The sequence below is a fragment of the Chelonia mydas genome, chromosome 10 (assembly GCF_015237465.2).
Source record: "Chelonia mydas isolate rCheMyd1 chromosome 10, rCheMyd1.pri.v2, whole genome shotgun sequence".
NCBI lineage: Eukaryota > Metazoa > Chordata > Testudines > Cheloniidae > Chelonia > Chelonia mydas.
Window position 1 is genome coordinate 37,326,119 of NC_051250.2, and position 21,111 is coordinate 37,347,229.

At 45.7% G+C, this 21,111-nt stretch overlaps 1 protein-coding gene across 6 annotated transcripts; it reads left to right on the top strand.

The window, feature by feature from the left end:
• Window positions 1–602: 602 nt before the first annotated feature.
• On the top strand, window positions 603–20,633 carry RNPS1 (RNA binding protein with serine rich domain 1). 6 transcript variants are annotated; one of them, XM_027834807.3, is made up of 9 exons: window positions 1,932–2,159; window positions 4,474–4,575; window positions 4,727–4,918; window positions 5,247–5,402; window positions 5,726–5,917; window positions 12,786–12,888; window positions 13,828–13,981; window positions 14,584–14,725; window positions 19,668–20,633. In XM_027834807.3, exons 3-9 carry the CDS (start codon window positions 4,848–4,850, stop codon window positions 19,771–19,773), a joined length of 924 nt encoding a protein of 307 aa, XP_027690608.1. In that variant the 5' UTR covers window positions 1,932–2,159; window positions 4,474–4,575; window positions 4,727–4,847; the 3' UTR covers window positions 19,774–20,633. The 6 variants fall into 6 exon arrangements, with proteins under 6 accessions (XP_043379670.1, XP_027690609.1, XP_027690608.1 ...); XM_043523734.1 differs by having other exon boundaries at window positions 2,121–2,278; XM_043523735.1 differs by lacking the exons at window positions 1,932–2,159; window positions 4,474–4,575 and adding an exon at window positions 603–725.
• Window positions 20,634–21,111: the final 478 nt, after the last annotated feature.

Sequence of the window (21,111 nt, forward strand, 5' to 3'; positions counted from 1 at the left end):
GTGTGAGTTAACTGCGATTAATCAACAGCCCTAATGCTAATACTCAAAGCATTAAGTTTATTAACTTTAATTTGGGATATTTACAAATTATGTACGGTATGTATTTCATGACTTTTAAAACCAAACTTTGTATGTTTGGATACTTTAAGTATTATATCCAGATGCATAGAAACTTTATCTTTAACTTGTGTATTAGATAATTTTAACACTGGGACATCCTGCTTTGGACATGTTTTTGATGCTTTGCTTGGAGTGGCAGGAAGTCGACTCTGTCTTGTAACTATTTATTTTGGAATATGTCTTATTGAACCTACTGAATGCACACAGGGCCATGGCAGACAGTGTGGTGTCTGTTGGGACACACAGGGCCATGGAAGATGCTGGGTGGGACACGTGGGGCTGTGGCAAATGTTGGGTGCTGCACTGCTATGTGGGGCTGTGTTAAATGAAAGGGAGGGGCAGGGGGTAGCTCCCTTTTATGGATACCCCGCCAGCCAGTTAGCTATAAAATCCCTCTTAGTAGTTGTTCTCTAGTTGCTTTACCTGTAAAGGGTTAACAAGTCTCCCTGCATAGGTAAAAGGAAGGGAGTGGGCAACTTACCAAAAGAGCCAATGGGAAGGCTAGAACTTTTTAAAATTGGGAAAAAACTTCCCCTTTGTCTGTCTGTGTTGTTCTCCTGGAGAGAAGGGACAGAGCAGCAATGTTGTAAGAAGCTTTGGGCCAGGTATGAAAAATCATCAGATCATACCTAGAAACTACTCATTTAAAACCTCAGATATGTAAGTAGATCAGAAAGTGTCTAGGAAGACGCAATTAGGTTTATATCTTTTATTTCTTTATGGCTTGTGGATTCCTCTGTGCTAGCCCCAGGTGCTTTTGTTTTGCTTGTAACCCTTAAGCTGGACCTCAAGAAAGCTATTCTTGATTCTTAATTTTTGTATTTGCTCTTTTGAAATCTAGCAATAGCCTGAGTTTTCGGATGTATTTTTTTCTTTTTTAAATAAAATTTACCTTTTTAAAGAACAGGATTGGAGTTCTGTGTCCTAAGAGGTTTGTGCACATGTTGTTTAAGTAGCTGGTGGCAACAGCTGATTTCCTTTGTTTTTTTTTTTTCAGCTCTTCCCCAGAGCGGGGAGGGGGCGGGGGGCAGGGGTGTGAAAGGGCTTGAGGGTACCCCACAGGAAGGAATTCCCAAGTGCGCCTTCCTGGGTTCTCAAAGGGGTTTTTGCACTTGGGTGGTGGAACCATCTACTCATCCAAAGTCAAAGAAAAGCTGTAATCTTGGGAATTTAATACAAGCCTGGAGTGGCCAGTATTAATTTTCAGAATCCTTGCACTCGAAGTGCCAGAGTGGGGAATCAGCCTTGACAGGGGCTATGGCAGATGCTGGTTGGGAGGGACACGTGGAGGCTATGGCAGAGGCTGGTGCCATCATATAGGACAAGCAGGGCCCTGGGAGAGGCTGGGTGGAGTGCACAGCCCATGGAAGATGTTGGGTGGGAGGGACACATGGGCGGCAGGTGCTGATACTGTTGTGTAGGATGAGTAGACCCTGGAAGTTGCTGGGTGGGGTTTCCCATTGTCCAGTTTTCCACCGAATACCCAAGGGACCCTCCCTAGCCAGGTAAAAATGAGTGAGTGGGCGAGAGTGAGCAACAGAGGGGTGAAGATAGAGTGAGCCAAGTGGGGCCTCAGAGAAGGGGCGGGACAAGGATGTTTGGTTTTGTTCCCTCAGAAAGTTGGCATGAGGTTATGACAGATGGCGGTTAGATGGGGCGGGGCCAGGACAGACATAGTGTGTGTGGACACGACACACCGGGTGAACTGTGGGAACCCTGCGAGGAGCTTTTTGGGACAGTGGGGCCGGGAGGCCGTTCTCCACGCAGAACGGAGTAGTCGGCGGCGGCCATGACTCTAGCCCCCATCAGACCTAGGGGGCGGCGAACAGTCTCAGCCGGGCTGCAGCCCGCGCTGCCAGCAGCAGCGAGCGACACGGACGACTCTACCCTGTCTCTTTAAATGCCTTCCCCGTCCTTCTGCGCCTTTGGCGGGTGACGCCATCAGCATGCGCCGTCCGGGGCGCTTCCCGCTCTGTGCAGACTCACGTCTATTGTGCGCGACGGGGTCGGGAGCGGCGGCAGTGGCGGGCGCCGAGGATGTAAGTAAGGGTTGCGGGGGATCTTGCGCCATCCGGCCTGGGTGAGGCGTCGGGGGGCCCCGCGATCATCTCCGGGCCTTTAGAGGAGGGGCCTGGCCCTGCGGAGCAGGATATGGCAGGTGGGGATGGGAAGGCCGTGACCTAACCCTCCCCGGAGGAAGGAGCCCTGGGGGAGGGGTCTTTGGAAAACCTACCTGGGAGTTTAGGGCTGGGCCGCAGAGGCACCTCTCCTTCCTCATGCTTACGGGGATCGCTGTGCACTTGGGCGAGGCCGCCCCGCTGGGGTTGTGCAGCGGGGATGGTGAAGCTGCGTTCCCTTGTAGCTGGGGGTCAGGGGTGGGCCGCTCTGGAACAGGGTGCAGGTTCCAGTACTGCCCTCTCCCGCCATATTCTCTGTTCTGCTGTATCTGCTAATTGCAGGGGCAGTTCTAGGGGAGGATCCGCCTCTGTATCGATCCTGTTCGGGGCTGCTTTTCTATCCCTGTTTCTCAGCCGTCATCGTGGCCACGTTCATAGTAAGGCCGCACATGTTCTGTGGTCACTAGCAAAACCATAGTGCATCTGGCACTGCAAATTACAGCACATTTCCCCTAAAAACGCTGTGCAAACTGAGATACAGAATGAACACAAGCATGTATTTATCTGGGTATTTCTGTGGTCTCTATCGCTATAGTAGCTAACTGCTCCTTGTATGCTAATGAATTTAACCTTGTAACACTTCTATAAGGAAATGTTTTCACCATTTTCCAAATGGGGACTTGGAGCACAGAAAGACTGAGACTAAATGACTTGCCTTAATACCTAAGACCATACAGGAAGTCTTTGTCAGAGCTGAGTTTGCCTCACCCATCGCTGAAATGTAACTTTACAGGAGTAGAGCTGCAGTGCACAACTCCGTAGAGCAGGAAAGTGAGAGAGTAAAGTATCAAACCTGCATATTCTGTATGACTTTTGCTTATATTTTTCATTTAGATATTAGGTGTTGCAGAAACTCTCATTTGTTAGTGGAGAGGTTTTCTTGGTAATAAGTAGGAAAAAAGCATATTGCTTGCATATGCATGTATATGTTTTTCTGTAGATGTATACATAACTTGTTCCTGATGGAATTATTTTCCAGTGAGTGTTTGCTAGGAACAACGTTTCAGCCTGAATACACGTGATAACTGGGTGAAAGTCATGTAGTCTTGTCTCGTTCACTGAGATTCAGTTTTGTCTCATTGGAAAGTAGACATTTGCAGTCAATTTGTTGATTGTAAATAAGCAGGACAAAATGAGTTTCCATGGGGGGGAAGGAAGACAATGGGCAAATTGTCCTGCCCCAGAAAATCAGTGTAAGAGAATTGCAGATTCAAAGGACAAAACAATATGAAATCCAGAAACTACATGGAGTGTATTTGTATTGCCAGATTTTATGGCAATGTAATGTGCCTAAATATGTAATTTATGTAATGTGCCTAAATATCTAGCTTCATTTTTGTTAGTAGCATTATGTATTCTGTTTTATGGGTCTGGCAGTGCATAGTCACTTTTAAAAATGCAAATAATGTCCAGTCGCCTTCCAAATGTTTAATGAGTTGACTAGGATAAGAGATACTGTATACAGCTTATGACCACCATAATGGTGACTGTTAAGTTGGCTCTGTAGTGAGCATAAACCAAACAGGAGCAATCTACCAACTGCTGCTAATGGCTATTAGGTCACATACCTCTGGCACCTTATTAAATGGTAAGGAATCCACCAATTTAGTTAAAACATGAAGATATATTGGGATACCATATTATATATGGGATAAAAGGACCTCTTATGGATTGCACCTAGGGTTCAGCTCATGACTAATATTTTAATATGAATTAATGATGTGTTGATTTCTGTCCTTTTATTTGTATCAAGAGTACAAAGAGATCTGTAGGGGTGGATGAAATTTGAGCCCCATGTAGGCCTTCCACCAAGAGAGATTTGAACATGCACTGTTACAGTTACAACAGTGCATCAGACTGGTTCCTCAGCTCAGTCCCTTGCTTCCAAGGCTGGCAGAGCAATGGAGGCAGCTTGCATCCACTGAAAATAGGGACACAGAGTGCCCTATGTAGCTCTTGGGAAACACCCCTTTGCTAACCAACATACCTTGTGGCAGCAATTGGCTCTAGAGGAAGCGGTGCTTAGTCCTCTGAGGGGTGGATGGCTGCCACAAGGCAGGTTAGGAACACACACACACCTGTCAGAGGAAAACTCAGGGAAAATCTATGTTTTCTCTGTCAGCCATACGTCTCGGCTTGCTAATTTGTACCCTTTGTACTCTTATGAAAATGTCAGCTGACACCTTGAAGCATCCATATCAAGTCTTCAGCAAGATGGACAGTGTGTATCTCTGTGTGAGCAGGCACAGGTGTTTGGCTCTAATAGCAATGTAACAATGTGAGTAACTACAGTACTGTGTGTACAATATGATACTGTCAATATCTCATTAGCTGACCCCCACCTCCTGCTGCCTTTATTGAAAAGTAGGTTTGTTGTTTTTGCCAATACATTAATTTCTTGTTTCTAAACCCTTTTATCTTGTCACTAGGCCGCTCTTTGGAGTTTATTGCACTCGATTAGGGATCGTTTCTCAGAATCAAGGAGTTAGAAGTGAGATTTGAGATAAGTGAGGCCCATCCAGTGCTGCTTGGGACGCCTCAGAAGGGAAAATGGAGTTTTCAGGAATGAAAAAGAAGAGTTTGCTAGGATTCAAAGAAAATAATAAAAAATCCAGCACTAGGTAATAATTCTGTCTGAATTTTCGAGGCTTATCCCCACTGGGGACATGTAGGATACTAGGGTGTTTCCAGTGAGGATGTGGAATTGGAAATGTATCTCTCTTCTCACAATGAGAATTTTCTTAAATTACAACTTTGACTTCCTTCTTTAAAGTCTCTCTGTAGTATGAACTTTTGTGATCTGTGTTTTTAAAAAAACTAAAAAATCCTAGTGCTTTGGCCCTGCAATAGTGGTTATTCTAAGTTGGCTTTAAAGTTCAGTGTTTTTTGTTTTTGTTTTGTTCTTTTTTTTTAAGTGAAATAATTTCTTTTGACCTTTTCTTTTTAAAGGGCTCCCTCTCCAACTAAGCGCAAAGATCGGACTGAAGACAAATCCAAGGACAGATCCAAGGACAAAGTGTCCACCAAGGAATCAAGTGAAAAGGATCGTGGTCGGGACAAAACGCGCAAAAGGCGCAGTGCTTCCAGTGGTAGTAGCAGTACCAGGTAACCAGAGTTTCTGTAGTGCATCCCAGTGATAGCCCAAATAGTAGTGAGTTGTGCTCCTGTAAAAATGCTACAAATCTGCTTTGTGGTTCCCCATATTAGAAGACTCCTTGGGGGATTGTGTTGCTAAAAAGTGACCCTCTTGCTTTATCAATGAGTATGCTTTGCATAGAGTGCAATCTCTCCCTTGGCTGAAATAATGTTAGCTGTGAGGTTGAGCTCTCATCACTTTAACCACCAATTCTTGTCTTGTGCTTACCTGGAGACGATATTCAGCTATGCTTTCCCCTGTGTATTCTGCACTCATTTTTTTTCCCCAAAAGGTCCCGCTCCAGCTCCACTTCCAGTTCAGGGTCCAGCTCCAGCACTGGTTCCAGCAGTGGGTCCAGTTCCTCCTCTGCATCAAGCCGGTCTGGGAGCTCTAGCACCTCTCGTAGCTCCAGTTCCAGCAGTTCCTCTGGATCCCCAAGCCCCTCTCGACGTAGACATGACAACAGGAGACGTTCCCGCTCCAAGTGAGTTTGATTCATCCACTTAAAATTATCAGGTGGTTGGGAAGTTGCCATGGAGTGTGTAGGCTTGTGAACAGAGAACTAATCTATCTGTTTAAAAATAAGTTGCCTGCTTTATTCATATCCCAGAGATATAATCTAGCTATTGCTTGAGCATGCATGCCACCTGCGCTTGTAACATAACTACATGTTCTTCAGGAAGGAGTTTAAAGATCTCATTAATTCATAACTGACTCTCACATATACCACACATGCAAAATCACATATCTAAAATGTATCCATGCCTGATTATTTGGGATCTACAGAAGGTGGGGCATATAAAACTGTTTCTCTGCATACTCTGGGACTTGTAGTGGATTGAAACTGGTGGAAAAATTACAAGGAATCGTATTTTTCTTTAAGGTAGAGATTGAACTGAGTAGAATCTGTTTCTTTGTTTCTCTAGAATTCTTCACCTTGTGTATAACATGAAACTAGTGCCGTGAATAAAGTCACAAAATCCTAAGTTGTCTAGTCCAGTTCCTTCTTTTGGGGGGAGAACAGTCTTGTACTCAGAAGTGTTTGTACTGGACAGTTGTTTGGAAACAGTTTGATTTTTTTTTCTCCCCCACAAAGGTGCTATACAGGCACAATGTTTCATTTACTCACCTAGACGTGGATGTTAGGAAGGGCTGGAAACAAGTCTTAAAAGTGTGAAAATTTGGGGTCTGTAACAAAGGCCTTGTGTATGTCAGGTACTTTGCTTCACCCACTCAGTCTATTGTAATCGGTTCAGTATGCTTTTTGGTGGTTTATTGATATTTGCCTTAGGCTACCCTCAGAGCTTATTGTTTGTATTGTTATAGTAAAAAAAAGCTCCAAACAAGGATTAGGGTCCCATTGTGTTAGACACTGTACGTGCATGTATCAAAAGTTATGGTTCCTGCTTAATGCACTTACAGGCTATGGCTTTGATCCTGCAAATGGGCGTAATTACAATAGCCAAGTTAATCGTGTGTGTGTTTGCAGGATTGGGATGTAAGTAATTTTCAGCATGTTTCAGGTCTTTATAGTGACTGTGATTGTAGACGTGAAAATAACTGGCCTTCCACATCAACAGGTTGGGGGATGGGTTAGGCTTTTGATGCCCAGAAAGGCTGGGGGAGGTGTTCTCAGTTTTGATATCCAGGAGGCAGTTGAGGCTTTTGCTGGTAGACAGGGGGTGCATCTTTTTCCGTACTCTCTTTACTTTAAATTCTGGGAGTGGGATTAGATTTGACTTGATAGCAAGTAGGTGCCAGCTACGCCCTGCCAGTACCTCTAAAAATGATAGCAGAAATATCAGGCTAATAAATCTAAAATGCTCAGTAGTGAAATAGCAAGTGTTGTCATATTAATTTGTCAGATTTCAGAGCCAACATTCCAATGAAATTATTGGGAACTTTTATCTTCAAGGTGTTCCCTCCCCAAGATATAGGCACACATTCCTACAGCATCAATTTACATGAACTTCACATTGTGAGGGGTATTTTAGCAACTATAAAGATTATAGAATTAACTGTTTCAAATTAAAGGTTTCATTTTTTTTGCACTACAATTATGTGCCAATTTAAAAATACTCCACAAATATGCAGCAATTTAAGTGATTGCATAATCACATGGCACCAGGGTCTCTGTCTAGAAAGCAGAAATCAGAGAGCTCTGAATTGCTAGATCTATAATTTGCCTGTTTACTGTGCCCATGTCACCTCCTGCATCCCTCACTGTTCTTTGACTTCAAAGGGGTAAAGAATAATAGCCTGCTGTCTCTTAGGCTCTGTCTACGCTTAGGAAATTTAGGAGAATTTTCCCCCATGACCTAAACTGATGTTAACAATGCTAGGAGCCATAGTATCATTGGGATTTCAGTTGCAGACATAATTTTCAGTACTGTCCTCTAACTCTGCTGGGAGTTACTCTGACCAATATGGTGTCAGCAGCCATAACTCATCTACACTAGGGTTCCCATTAGCAATGCTGTGAAACTTTTCTAAAATGTCCTTAGTATAGATGGGCCCTTATTCCCATGCCTTAGCTTCTCCCATTCCCTTTATGCAACCCCTATAGTGTGATTCTTTCTCTTAGCAGCCACTAATTTGAGCAGTTAGAGTTAATAATACTTGCATTTAACTTTACCACTTCAAAGCACTATAAACAGTCTTCACCAGTGTGCCCTTGTGCGGTAATATCCCCATTTAACTGATTGGAAAAACAGATAAGATCCATTGGTTGATATCATCTGAAAGCTTGAAAACTCAGTTTTCAAATGGTATGTCTGTATTAACCTAAACCTGTCTGGGATAGCTGCTAAAATTATGTGGAAATGACTATTGTGAAGGGGTTTTATTGGTGGACCAATATAAATGCACCTTCTCCCCCACCCAAATATAATTTGGCTTTTTGCCTGTAACGGGGGTGCAGCTGGCCCTCTCTGGCTTCTGTCCCTGCTGCACCCGCAAACCAGCCAGAGACCTCTCTGTTGGTGCAATCACCTGTGCTCTTTATTTACAGTTTACTTTCCCACCACCTAGCTACAGCTTCAGTATCACAGCCCCAGGAACTGCTAGCTCAGTGGTTCTCAAACTTTCGTACTAGTGACCCCTTTCACATAACAAGCCTCTGAGTGCAGCTCCCCCCCCCCCATATAAATTAAAACCGCTTTTTAATATATTTAACGCCATTATAAATGCTGGAGGCCAAGCAGGGTTTGTGGTGGAGGCTGACAGCTCGTGATGCCCCATTTAATAACCTCGCGACCCCCTGAGGGGTCCTGACCCTGGGTTTGAGAACCCCTGTGCTAATTCCTGCAGCCAGCAGAGAAGAGCTCCCACTCCCTCTAACTCTCTGGCTCCTCCCTTTCCTTCTCCCACTTCGGCTTCCTTCCTGCCAGCCTTTATGTAGCCCCTGGCTAAAGAGGCTGGCAGCTGTTCCCCGTTTGCCACTCAGGCCTGGGCTTACTCAGCCAGCTCTAATTCCCCTTTCTTAATTGCAGCTGGTGTGACAGAGGCCTGGCTCAGGGTTCCTTAGCCAGCACCCTGTTACAGTGCCCCTTCACTTATTTGTGATGTATGTAGAGGGTCTGAAATATTGTTTCCAAAAGTTTATCTGCTTTTTTTTTAAAACAGAAATTTAGATCTTATCTGCCCTGGCAGACTTTGACTGGTGAACCTAGTGTGTTTGAGATCACAAGTCAAGAAATTGAAAGCTGAGCAATAGCAAAAAAAAAATTTTTTAAGAAGTATTTAAACGCATCTGTTTTTGAGAACACGCATGTAACTCCAGTGGCTAATAAAACACTCGAGAGAAAGGAAATCTGTTCAACACTGAACACTCCGTCATTATGGCAAATCCCAAAGGATAAACTGTTCAGGAAGGACAGGCAAGGCAGAAAAGGTGGGGGAGTTGCACTGTATATAAGGGAGCAGTATGACTGCTCAGAGCTCCGGTATGAAACGGCAGAAAAACCTAAGTGTCTCTGGATTAAGTTTAGAAGTGTGAGCAACAAGAGTGATGTAGTGGTGGGAGTCTGCAATAGATCACTGGACCAGGGGGATGAAGTGGATGAGGCTTTCTTCCGGAAACTCGCAGAAGCTACTAGATCGCACGCCCTGGTTCTCATGGGCGACTTCAATCATCCTGATATCTGCTGGGAGAGCACTACAGCGGTGCACAGACAATCCAGGAAGTTTTTGGAAAATGTAGGGGACAATTTCCTGGTGCAAGTGCTGGAGGAGCCAACTAGGGGGAGAGCTTTTCTTGACCTGCTGCTCACAAACTGGGAAGAATTAGTAGGGGAAGCAAAAGTGGGTGGGAATCTGGGAGGCAGTGACCATGAGTTGGTCAAGTTCAGGATCCTGACACAGGGAAGAAAGGTAAGCAGCAGAATACGGACCCTGGACTTCAGGAAAGCAGATTTCGACTCCCTCAGGGAACTGATGGGTAGGATCCCCTGGGGGAATAACATGAGGGGGAAAGGAGTCCAGGAGAGCTGACTGTATTTCAGAGAATCCCTATTGAGGTTACAGGGACAAACCATCCCGATGTGTCGAAAGAATAGTAAATATGGCAGGCGACCAGCTTGGCTTAACAGTGAAATCCTTGCTGAGTTTAAACACAAAAAAGAAGCTTACAAGAAGTGGAAGATTGGACAAATGACCAGGGAAGAGTATAAAAATGTTGCTCGGGCATGTAGGAATGAAATCAGGAGGGCCAAATTGCACCTGGAGCTGCAGCTAGCAAGAGATGTTAAGAGTAACAAGAAGGGTTTCTTCAGGTATGTTGGTAATAAGAAGAAAGCCAAGGAAAGTGTGGGCCCCTTACTGAATGAGGCAGGCAACCTAGTGACAGAGGATGTGGAAAAAGCTAATGTACTCAATGCTTTTTTTGCCTCTGTCTTCACGAACAAGGTCAGCTCCCAGACTGCTGCGCTGGGCAACACAGCATGGGGAGTAGGTGGCCAGCCCTCTGTGGAGAAAGAAGTGGTTCGGGACTATTTAGAAAAGCTGGACGTGCACAAGTCCATGGGGCCGGATGCGTTGCATCCGAGGGCGCTAAAGGAGTTGGCCAATGGCTCTGCAATCACAGCCGCCATTATCTTTGAAAACTCATGGTGATCAGGGAAGTCCCGGACGACTGGAAAAAGGCTAATGTAGTGCCCATCTTTAAAAAAGGGAAGAAGGAGGATCCTGAGAACTACAGGCCAGTCAGCCTCACCTCAGTCCCCGGAAAAATCATGGAGCAGGTCCTCAAGGAATCAATCCTGAAGCACTTACACGAGAGGAAAGTGATCAGGAACAGTCAGCATGGATTCACCAAGGGAAGGTCATGCCTGACTAATCTAATCGCCTTCTATGATGAGATTACTGGTTCTGTGGATGAAGGGAAAGCAGTGGATGTATTGTTTCTTGACTTTAGCAAAGCTTTTGACACGGTCTCCCACAGTATTCTTGTCAGCAAGTTAAAGAAGTATGGGCTGGATGAATGCACTATAAAGGTGGGTAGAAAGTTGGCTAGATTGTTGGGCTCAACTTGTAGTGATCAATGGCTCCATGTCTAGTTGGCAGCCGGTGTCAAGTGGAGTGCCCCAGAGGTCGGTCCTGGGGCCGGTTTTGTTCAAGATCTTCATAAATGATCTGGAGGATGGTGTGGATTGCACTCTCAGCAAATTTGTGGATGATACTAAACTGGGAGGGGTGGTAGATACGCTGGAGGGCAGGGATAGGATACAGAGGGACCTAGACAAATTGGAGGATTGGGCCAAAAGAAATCTGATGAGGTTCAACAAGGATAAGTGCAGGGTCCTGCACTTAGGACGGAAGAATCCAATGCACCGCGACAGACTAGGGACCGAATGGCTAGGCAGCAGTTCTGTGGAAAAGGATCTAGGGGTGACAGTGGACGAGAAGCTGGATATGAGTCAACAGTGTGCCCTTGTTGCCAAGAAGGCCAGTGGCATTTTGGGATGTATAAGTAGGGGCATAGCCAGCAGATCGAGGGACGTGATCGTTCCTCTCTATTCGACATTGGTGAGGCCTCATCTGGAGTACTGTGTCCAGTTTTGGGCCCCACACTACAAGAAGGATGTGGATAAATTGGAGAGAGTCCAGCGAAGGGCAACAAAAATGATTAGGGGTCTGGAACACATGACTTATGAGGAGAGGCTGAGGGAACTGGGATTATTTAGTCTGCGGAAGAGAAGAATGAGGGGGGATTTGATAGCTGCTTTCAACTACCTGAAAGGGGGTTCCAAAGAGGATGGTTCTAGACTATTCTCAGTGGTAGAAGATGACAGGACAAGGAGTAATGGTCTCAAGTTGCAGTGGGGGAGGTTTAGGTTGGATATTAGGAAAAACTTTTTCACTAGGAGGGTGGTGAAACGCTGGAATGCGTTACCTAGGGAGGTGGTAGAATCTCCTTCCGTAGAAGTTTTTAAGGTCAGGCTTGACAAAGCCCTGGCTGGGATGATTTAATTGGGGAGTGGTCCTGCTTTGAGCAGGGGGTTGGACTAGATGACCTCCTGAGGTCCCTTCCAACCCTGATATTCTATGATTCTATGTAGCCTTCTTGCAGATTTAGCACCACTTGGATAAATTTCTAGTTAGGTCTTTAAGGTGGTCTGGCTGGATATTTGGTTTATATCCATCACCAGCAATCTTATCTTAAGCTTTTGGCAACAGCACGGTTGTGCTATGTAGGAACATTCCTTGCTAAGCTTGCTTCATAATTCATTGGTCTTCCATCCTAATAACATGTCCATAGACAGAAAGCTGCCAAAACCAAACCTGTGCTGATGGAAGTGGTTGCTAGGTTTGGCTATGAACCCAGCAAGACACTAGCTCGTCTTCAGTTAATGTATGAGAACTCACAGTACATATGCTCTAGATCCCAAGAGGTCCTCCAGCAAAATCAGAAATAAACAGATTTGACATTCAGGATATTTCTGAATTAAAAAGCAAGCAAAAACCTTTTAAACTCTCCGTTCCTGCAGATTTTTTAGACCCTTATTTATTATAAAGAACCAAAGCAAGATACAAGTGTGGTTCAAAACAATCCTTTGCAAGTCACCTTTATGTGTTATGGGTAAGGCTGTGAGTCCATCACAGAAGTCATGGATTCATGAAGCACCAGCAGGGGGCCCGAGCTGTGCGCTGCGGTGCCCCCCAGAGCACCTGCACCTCCCCCCCTGAAGTTTTAGTTAGGGGTATATAGTAAAAATCATGGACAAGTCACGGGCCATGAATTTTTGTTTACTGCAAGTGACCTGTCCATGACCATGACTAAAACGTAGCCTTAGTTTTGGGGATTGGGTTGTATGTTACCAGGAGATTTGATAGTTCTGTGATATTCAACTCAGGTCGAAGCCACCCAAGAGAGACGAAAAAGAGCGGAAGAGACGGAGTCCATCGCCCAGACCTACCAAAGTGCATGTTGGGAGACTCACCAGAAACGTGACCAAGGTAATGGCCTGCCCCTCTTTATCCTTGAACTTTCACATCTTTGGGAGAGTGATTTGAGTTTTTTTAAATAGTATCTTCAGAAACAGTTTATTACTAGCTTGCAATCAGGTGTCACTGTGTTAGAAGTTCTTACATTATCCATACGCAAGGTTGAGGTGCATTGACAGACCTGTCTCTGGGGAAACTTGCATGGCACCAAGAGCAATTAATCCATGCCAGGGTATGGTTCTCAAAAGACCTGTATGCCATGTCCCAGATCTAGTGCCCTGTGCTATTAAGCAGGGGACTTGGATTTAAACCCTGTACTTGGTTTCCTGGTTCTCTCGCAGGGTGTTGTGTAGCTTACATTTGTCTTTGTTGGAAGATGAAGAGTAGCCGACCCCTTTGTTGAAAAATTACAACTGGAGGCCAGCTGAGAATGTCTGCAACTGATCTGCAGGAGTGGTGCTCAGTTCAGTCCTCCTTGCCAGATAATTGTTTTGGTGAGGTGTGAAGCCGTCATAGAGGGAACATGTAACTATATGATGCTATATAAATGATCGTAAATGTTAGAGAGAAAATACATCTGTCATCTTGAGCGTTTGACCTCAGACAGCCCCTCTCCTTGCCATTTCCCACATAAACTTCATGATTTCATTCATTCTTTCACTCCTGACCAGTTTACCACAGCCTAGATCCTATGGCCTTTTTTGAGGAGGGTAGTCAGTAGATATTTGTCTACGGCTTGGGAATCCTGAGGAAGAAGCTGAGTAGGCAGCAATAGAGGGCTGGTAGGAATTCAAACTGTATCCATATCCAGTTAATAAGATTGGTCTTCCTTGATGTTGATACTGGTTTTTGATCTTGTTTTGGGTATGCCTCCAGTTTAGCATTCCCTATCAATACCATCTGGTAAAGTGGGAATTGGCAGTGTCCTTAATAATCACTGTTTCTCTCTAGGATCACATCATGGAAATATTTTCCACTTATGGGAAGATTAAAATGATTGACATGCCAGTCGACAGGTTAAATCCACATCTCTCCAAGGGTTATGCCTATGTGGAGTTTGAGAATCCAGATGACGCTGAGAAGGCGCTGAAGCATATGGATGGAGGTAGATACCGGATGTTGTGCAAAGAAACCAGCAGGACTAATAGAAATCCATGGAGGATATGAGGGTTGATACAAATGAGTTAAAAAGATCATTGCCCTGAGTTGCCCTATCAACTTTTGTGGTTTTACAATCTCACATTCTTAATCTCCCCCCCCAAAATGTCTTTCTCTTCTCTATTGCTATGTGAGGGACTCACACAAGCAGTGAAACTGACCATACAGGGGAGACAGCTAAACTGAACTTACATAAAGCACTGCCTCACAAAGTCAAATGACCCAAAAAAACCCAAACTCTGTCATCTGAACTGTTGCTTGTTAGAATAGTAGGTTCTAAACCTTTCATGGTTTTTAGGCAGAAGTGATTTTTAAGTTGACTGTCTAAATGATTTACTCAGGGCGAGATGGTGAGTCAGTGGCAAAGTTGGGGAGAGAACCTAGCCCTCTTGATTCTTGCTGCAACCACTAGATCACGAATGCTCCAAACATACCAAAGCAGCAACCTTGTGAGGATGGAAATCTGTAGCAGGGGTGCAATAGTGCTGTGTGTAGCACACTGGTGCTGGAAATTTGTAGCTCATTCTTTTTCTTTTTAACTGTAAACAGGACAGATTGATGGTCAGGAGATCACTGCTACAGCTGTACTGGCACCTCGGCCTAGGCCACCTCCCAGGCGCTTTAGTCCACCAAGGAGGATGCTGCCACCACCACCAATGTGGCGTAGGTCGCCACCTCGCATGAGGAGAAGGTGAGCCATATTTTATGAAGTACCGTAGAAATGTGTAAGCTAAAGAGGGGTGTGGTAAAGTTTAGTTCTTGGCACCAAGTATCTTGTCTGTGGCACAGATTTCATCATTGGTAACTTTGCCTCCCTGGGCTTGATTTCAGCAAACCTTATCAGTGACCTATTAAACCTGGAGACTGATCATCTTCACTCCTCGTTTAGTAAACACAAACTCTTAAAGATCTGTTAGAAGCTGGTGTTACCACTATGGGACATGATTGGAGATCTTTACTGAGCCGTGGTCAGAACAGCTTTTGGAGTTTTTGAGACACCTATTTCTTTACATACCAGGGCCTAAAACTTAGATTGACCTAGCTATATCACTCAGGGCTGTGAAAAATGTCATGCCCTGTGTGATGTCGCTATGTCGACCTAACTCCCAGTGTAGACGCAGCTAGGCTGACAAAAGAATTCTTCTATCAACCTAGCTACCACTTCTCGGAGAAGTGGACTGCCTACATTGCTGGAAAAACCTCTTGTGTCTACGCTGAAGTGTGTGGTAGCTATGCTGCTGTAGTGTAGACATACCCTAATAGCTGAGTTAACATGATGTAAGATCCACAGTATATCCATCAACCACCAAACTCTGCTTATTAATGTCCTTCAGATGTTAGCTCTTGTATTTTCCCTCCTTCATTTAATCTCTGTCCTTCCCTGATCTTTGTACAGTAAAACCTCAGAGTTAAGAACACTTGTCTAGGAGGTGCAAGCCCTACAGGCAGGGGCTGTGGAGGTAGTTCCTCCAGAACTGAGAGGGAAAGGATTCTACTCCTGCTATCTCTAGATTCCCAAGCTGAAAGAGCGCCTGAGGCCTATCCTAGACCTGTGTTGCCTCAACAAGTATCTCAGGAAACTGAGGTTCTGCGAGGTTTCTCTGGCCTCCATCATTCCCTCACTAGATCCAGGTACACTGCCCTAGATTTGAAGGACACATACTTCCATACCTCCATCTTTTGAGGACACAGGCACTTCCTTGGGTTCATGGTGGGCCACGGACATTACCAGTTTACAGCACTTGCCTTTGGCCTCTTGGTAGTCCCGCAAGTCTTCACGAAGTGTATGGCAGTAGTCATGGCCCACCTCTGGTGCCGAGGTATACAGATCTACCCATACCTCGACGACTAGCTGATAAAAGGCTTCTTGAGGGTTAAGTCCACCACAGCATCTCGGTACAAGCGACTTGCAGAGTGCTGGGCCTCCTAATAAACGAGCAGAAGTCAACACTGGGCCCGGTGCAAAGAACAGAATTTATAGGAGCTGTACACCACATGTCTCAGGCCAGGGCCTTCCTGCAGGAGGCCAGGTTCAAAGCCATGTCAGATTTAATCACCTGAGTGTCAGTACACCTGCTGACACTCCTGGGTGTTTCTGTGTTTGCTAGACCACATGGCGGCATGTACCTACATGGTGTGGCATGCTCAACTGCACCTCAGACAGCTTCAGATGTGGCTCCTGTCGGTCTACTTGCTGAGCAGGCACCATCTGGACTGTATTCTCACCATTCCAATGTCAGTCCTGGTTTCCCTGACGTGGTGGTTAGATCTGGCCTCGGTTCTATCTGGAGTACCTTTAGAGTCCCCATGGCCTAAGTTCCCTCTAAGCTACATGGACAGAGGCGCCTCTCCCGCAGCACGGACCTGCCGCAGCAGGGAGCGGTGCCTCTCTTTTTTTCTCTCTCCTCTCCCTGCCCAGGTGCTGCTGCAGGGGGAGAGAGCTGTGAGGGAGTCCTCTCTCCCTGGTGTAGCCCCCAGGCAGCCTGCACCCCAAACCCCATATCTCTGGCCCTACCCGAGAACCTGCACCCCCAGCCAGAGCCCTCACTCCCTGCACCCCAATCCTCTGCCCCAGCCCTGAGCCCCCCTCCCACACTCCAAATCCCTTGGCCCCACCCCCACCACATGAATTTTGTTATGTGTACCAATATGGAGGCGATGTGTGAGACATCACCTCCATATTGGTACACATAACAAAATTCATTCTGCACATGCGTGGGAAAAATTAGAGGGAATGCTGCCCACGGTCCTCAATCATGCTGGTATCAGATGCGTTGGACCTGGGGTGAGGGGCAGCCTCAGGACCCAAGGTCTCTGGTTGAGGGACGAGCTGTCATTACACATAAATGTGAAGAAACTCATGGCAATATGCCTGGCCTGCGAAGTGTTCTTTCCACAGCTCTCAGGCAGAGAGGTGCAAGTATCGATGGCAAAGTGTCAGTGTTTTATATCAACCAACAGGGAGGGGCACACTACAAGATCCTCTCTCAGAAAGCCATCAGGCTCTGGGATTTCTCTGTGAAGCACTCCATTCACCTGGTGTTGTCGCATTTCCACGGAGAGTGGGACGTGTTGGCAGATCACCTCAGCAGGTTGTTATCCTCTTACAATGAGTGATCTCTCCACTCGCAGGTCACCAGCATCATCTTCCAGAGGTGGGGGACTCCCCAGGTGGACCTGTTCACCTCTGTGCAGAACAAGAAATGTCACCTCTTTTGCTCTAGGCTTGGTCAAGGCAAAGGCTCTCTCTCAGATTCCTTCCTCCGGTCATGGTCAGATGGCCTAGGTTCTTCTAGGTGGGAGGGATAGCTCAGTGGTTTGAGCATTGGCCTGCTAAATCCAGGGTTGTGAGTTCAATCCTTGAGGGGGCCATTTAGGGATCTGGGGCAAAAATTGGGGATTGGCCTGCTTTGAGCAGGGGGTTGGACTAGATGACCTCCTGAGGTCCCTTCCCCTGATATTCTATGATTCTGAAGATCAAAAGGGACAAGGCAAAGGTCATCCTGATCACCCTAGCATGGCCTCGCTAGTATAAGTTCAGCATGCTCGTAGATCTCACAGTTGCAGCCCTCTGGACTTCCTCTCAGACCAGACTTACTGTCGTAGGACCACAGGCAACTGCTCCATCCTAATCTAGTAGGCCTGCATTTGCTGGTGTTGCTGCTGCATGGCTAAATGTGGATGAGACTGCATGCTTGGTATTTTGCTAGGTAGCAGAAAGCTCTCTGCTAGGGCAACCTACCTGGCCAAGTGGAAATACTTCACTTGCTGGGCAACTGAGCAGAACCTGTGCCCATCACAGGCATCCTTGCAGTCCCTCTTGAAATATCTCCTTCATCTGAAGCAGCAAGGCCTTTCACTGTCTTCAATCAAGGTCCATCTGGTGACCATCTCGGTGTTCCATCCCCAACCTGAGGAAGATTGGTCTTTGGCCAGAAGATGACAAGCAGATTCATTAAAGGGTTGGAGAGGTTCTACCCACAGGTCCGTGATCCGATTCTGCCTTGAGACTTAAACCTGGTCCTTCTCCTTGTGTTCCTCTCGTGGAAGTTCAGTTTCCTGGTGGCAATCACTTTGGCCAGGAGAGTTTCAGACCTTCAGGCCTCCTTACGCTGTGTTCTTTAAAGATAAGGTTCAACTGCGTCTCCACCTAGCCTTTCTACCCAAGATGGTATTGCAGTTCCATGTCAACCAAGACCTTTTTCTGCTGGTCTTCTTCCCAAAACCGTATAAATCAGAAAAGGAGGAAAGACGCCGACACTCTCTGGATGTGAGAAGGGCCTTAGTCTTCTATGTTGACCGGATGAGCCCCTTCTGCAGATCCATGCAACTGTTTGTTGCAGTTGTGTATAAAATGAAAGGTCTCCTGGTGTCCTCCCAGAGGATCTCGTCCTGGATTACGGTCTGTATCCGGGCATGCTATGAGCAAGTGAAAGTCCTGCCTCTGGCCGTTGTGAAGGCCCATTCTACCAAGGGCACAAGCGTCTTCAGCGGCCTTCCTGGCGCAAATACTGATTCAGGACATCTGCAGGGCTGCAACATCATCGTTGATTCACACGTTCATGTCCCATTATACAATCACCCAATAGGCTGGAGACAACGCCAGTTTTGGGAGAGCTGTGTTGCTATCAGCACGCTTGTGAACTCCCAGCCCACCTCCAAGGACACTGCTTGTGAGTCACCTGACATGGAATGGACATGAGCAAGCACTCGAAAAAATAGTTGCCTACCTTTTGTAACTGTTCTTCGAGATGTTGTTCATGTCTATTCCATGACTCGCCCTCCTATCCTGCTGTTGGAGTTGACGGCAAGAAGGAACCAGAAGGGCGCAGGGCTGATCGCGCCCCTTATACTGGTACATGAGCATAGGCCTCCAGGTGGTGCTAGAACTGGCCCTATAGACACCACTGGGGGAAAAATCTCCATGCATGTGGCGTGCACACGTTTGACATGGAATGGACATGAGCAGCACATCTCAACAACAGTTATGAAAGGCAGGTAACCATTTTTTCTTGGCTTTAAGTTCATGATATCTTCTTGTTTTGTGCTTCCCATTAGATGCATGTATATAGGTCCGACAGAGTCAGTTAAGATTACTGGCTTCTGTTTGTAGTCCAGGCTCTGTCCCTCTTTCTGTTTAAGGGAGAAACTCTACAAAGTTGCAGTAAGCTAACAGTTCTGCAGTGTGATAAAGAAAAACAACGCAAGTTTAATGCTCGGAGCCAGAGGGGCTGTACTGCTGGTGGTAGTATTGGCACTGGAGTACCTAGACTCCCTGGATTCACAGGTTAAATACCAGTAAGATCAACGTAGCTCTTTGTTTTTCTGTGAAATATAAATAGAATATAGTGCTCTTTACTTGGGTGGTGCAAGGTCTTTCAGGTGAGAATTTAAAAGCCCACGGTCCAGTTTGTTCTCTCGTGGCTTGCCATGGTATCCTTGTTCAAAGTATTCCCTCTTGCTGAGTTGTGTGCTGTTGAGCTGCCTCCTTCCATCCCAGAGATGGCTGCATTTCACTAGAGCTCTTTGTATAAAATGTTTTGGGATCCTTCTGGTGCTAGATGCGTGTAAAATAATTTAAACCTGTTTTCCTTGTCTCCTAATGAAACTTTTCTCGTCCTTTTCTCTGGCAGATCCAGATCTCCAAGACGCAGGTCCCCTGTTCGCCGACGGTCAAGATCCAGATCTCCAGGCCGAAGACGTCATCGCAGCCGCTCCAGCTCAAACTCTTCACGATAAAGCAAAAAGGACTGGACAGCTTTTTATTTTTTAACTTAAATCCCACCAGACTAAATATTGTACCTTTTTTATAATGGGCCTGGGTAAGGGGAAGTGAGAGAAATCGAAACCTGGCAGTGAAGGCAAATTAAGAGGAGGGGGTTTCCTGGCCAGTAGCCTTAGCATGCCATGCAGAAAAAACTAAAATACTGACCTCTTTTGGGAATCATAAGGCTGGCTACTACTAAGAGAAGGGATGGGGTGGGGTGAGGTGTTATCCATCTCAAGACATCAGTGCAGATCTTTGGGTACCACCAGTTCTGAACACAGAAATCCGCCTCAAACTTAAATATTCAGTTGTCATTGTGCCCCCATGCCCTGAATAGTGAGATCATAAATTTCTGTTTGCACAAAGAGGCAGAGTGCTGCAGACTTGCATGACATTGAAGGTGATGATTTTTGGCCAGTCCCACTGCGTCATCTACTGCATGTTAGAAACAGGCCAAGAATTGAAGGACTGTTTTGTAACGGCCCTCTTTAGGGATCCCCTTGCCCTTCCTGAAGGGTTTTGGTACAAATTTCATACACAACCCTCTACCAAATGGTGTAAATGTTTCCACCTTTAGAAAACACAGTACAAACTGCCAACACTATCAAAACCCCACCTTACTGCAATGAAAAGGGGGCGGTTTGAGACTGATGCTGTTTGGATTAATTTGGGTAATCTTGCAAAAGGCAAGTAACTTACCATCTATTGTACAGTCAATCTATAAAGTTTGATTTTTTTTTTTTTTGTATAACTTTGTAGCATCTTAGGTCGTGTTGTGTTTGTATTTGTGTAGAATGACTATATTGAATAAACCAATAGAGTTGAGATTAAAGAATATTCATTGGTTTCTTCCCTGTAGACTATTGGCCTCACCTGTACATTGTGGGGGTGAGGTAGCAACTCTAACAGCTCCTTTTTATTTTAAATGTTTAAGATAAAATCTTTTCCACTTAATCCTGGAATGGATGAGCTTTATGTTACTGGCAACGGCAGCTGGCTGATCAAGAGGAAAGGTAGTAGAATTAATTTGAGCTAGAGAACAGTGATTGTGTCATGAGGTCAATGCATACACATGGTAAAAATAAAGTAAGTGCAGCTTGAACTGTATTTTTCTTCCTGTCTGCTCCCCTGCTGTTTCATCTACAGTCTCGAAGAGTTGAGCAGAGATTCCTCCCAGCGTAGTTGTACCAGAGGGCATGTCACATAGGTACTAGTTTCAAAGGAGGCTGATACCACTCCTGACTTTCTGCTACTATGGCTCAGAGTCTGTAGTGAGACCCATACTCTTCTCAGTTGATGAAGGAATCAGT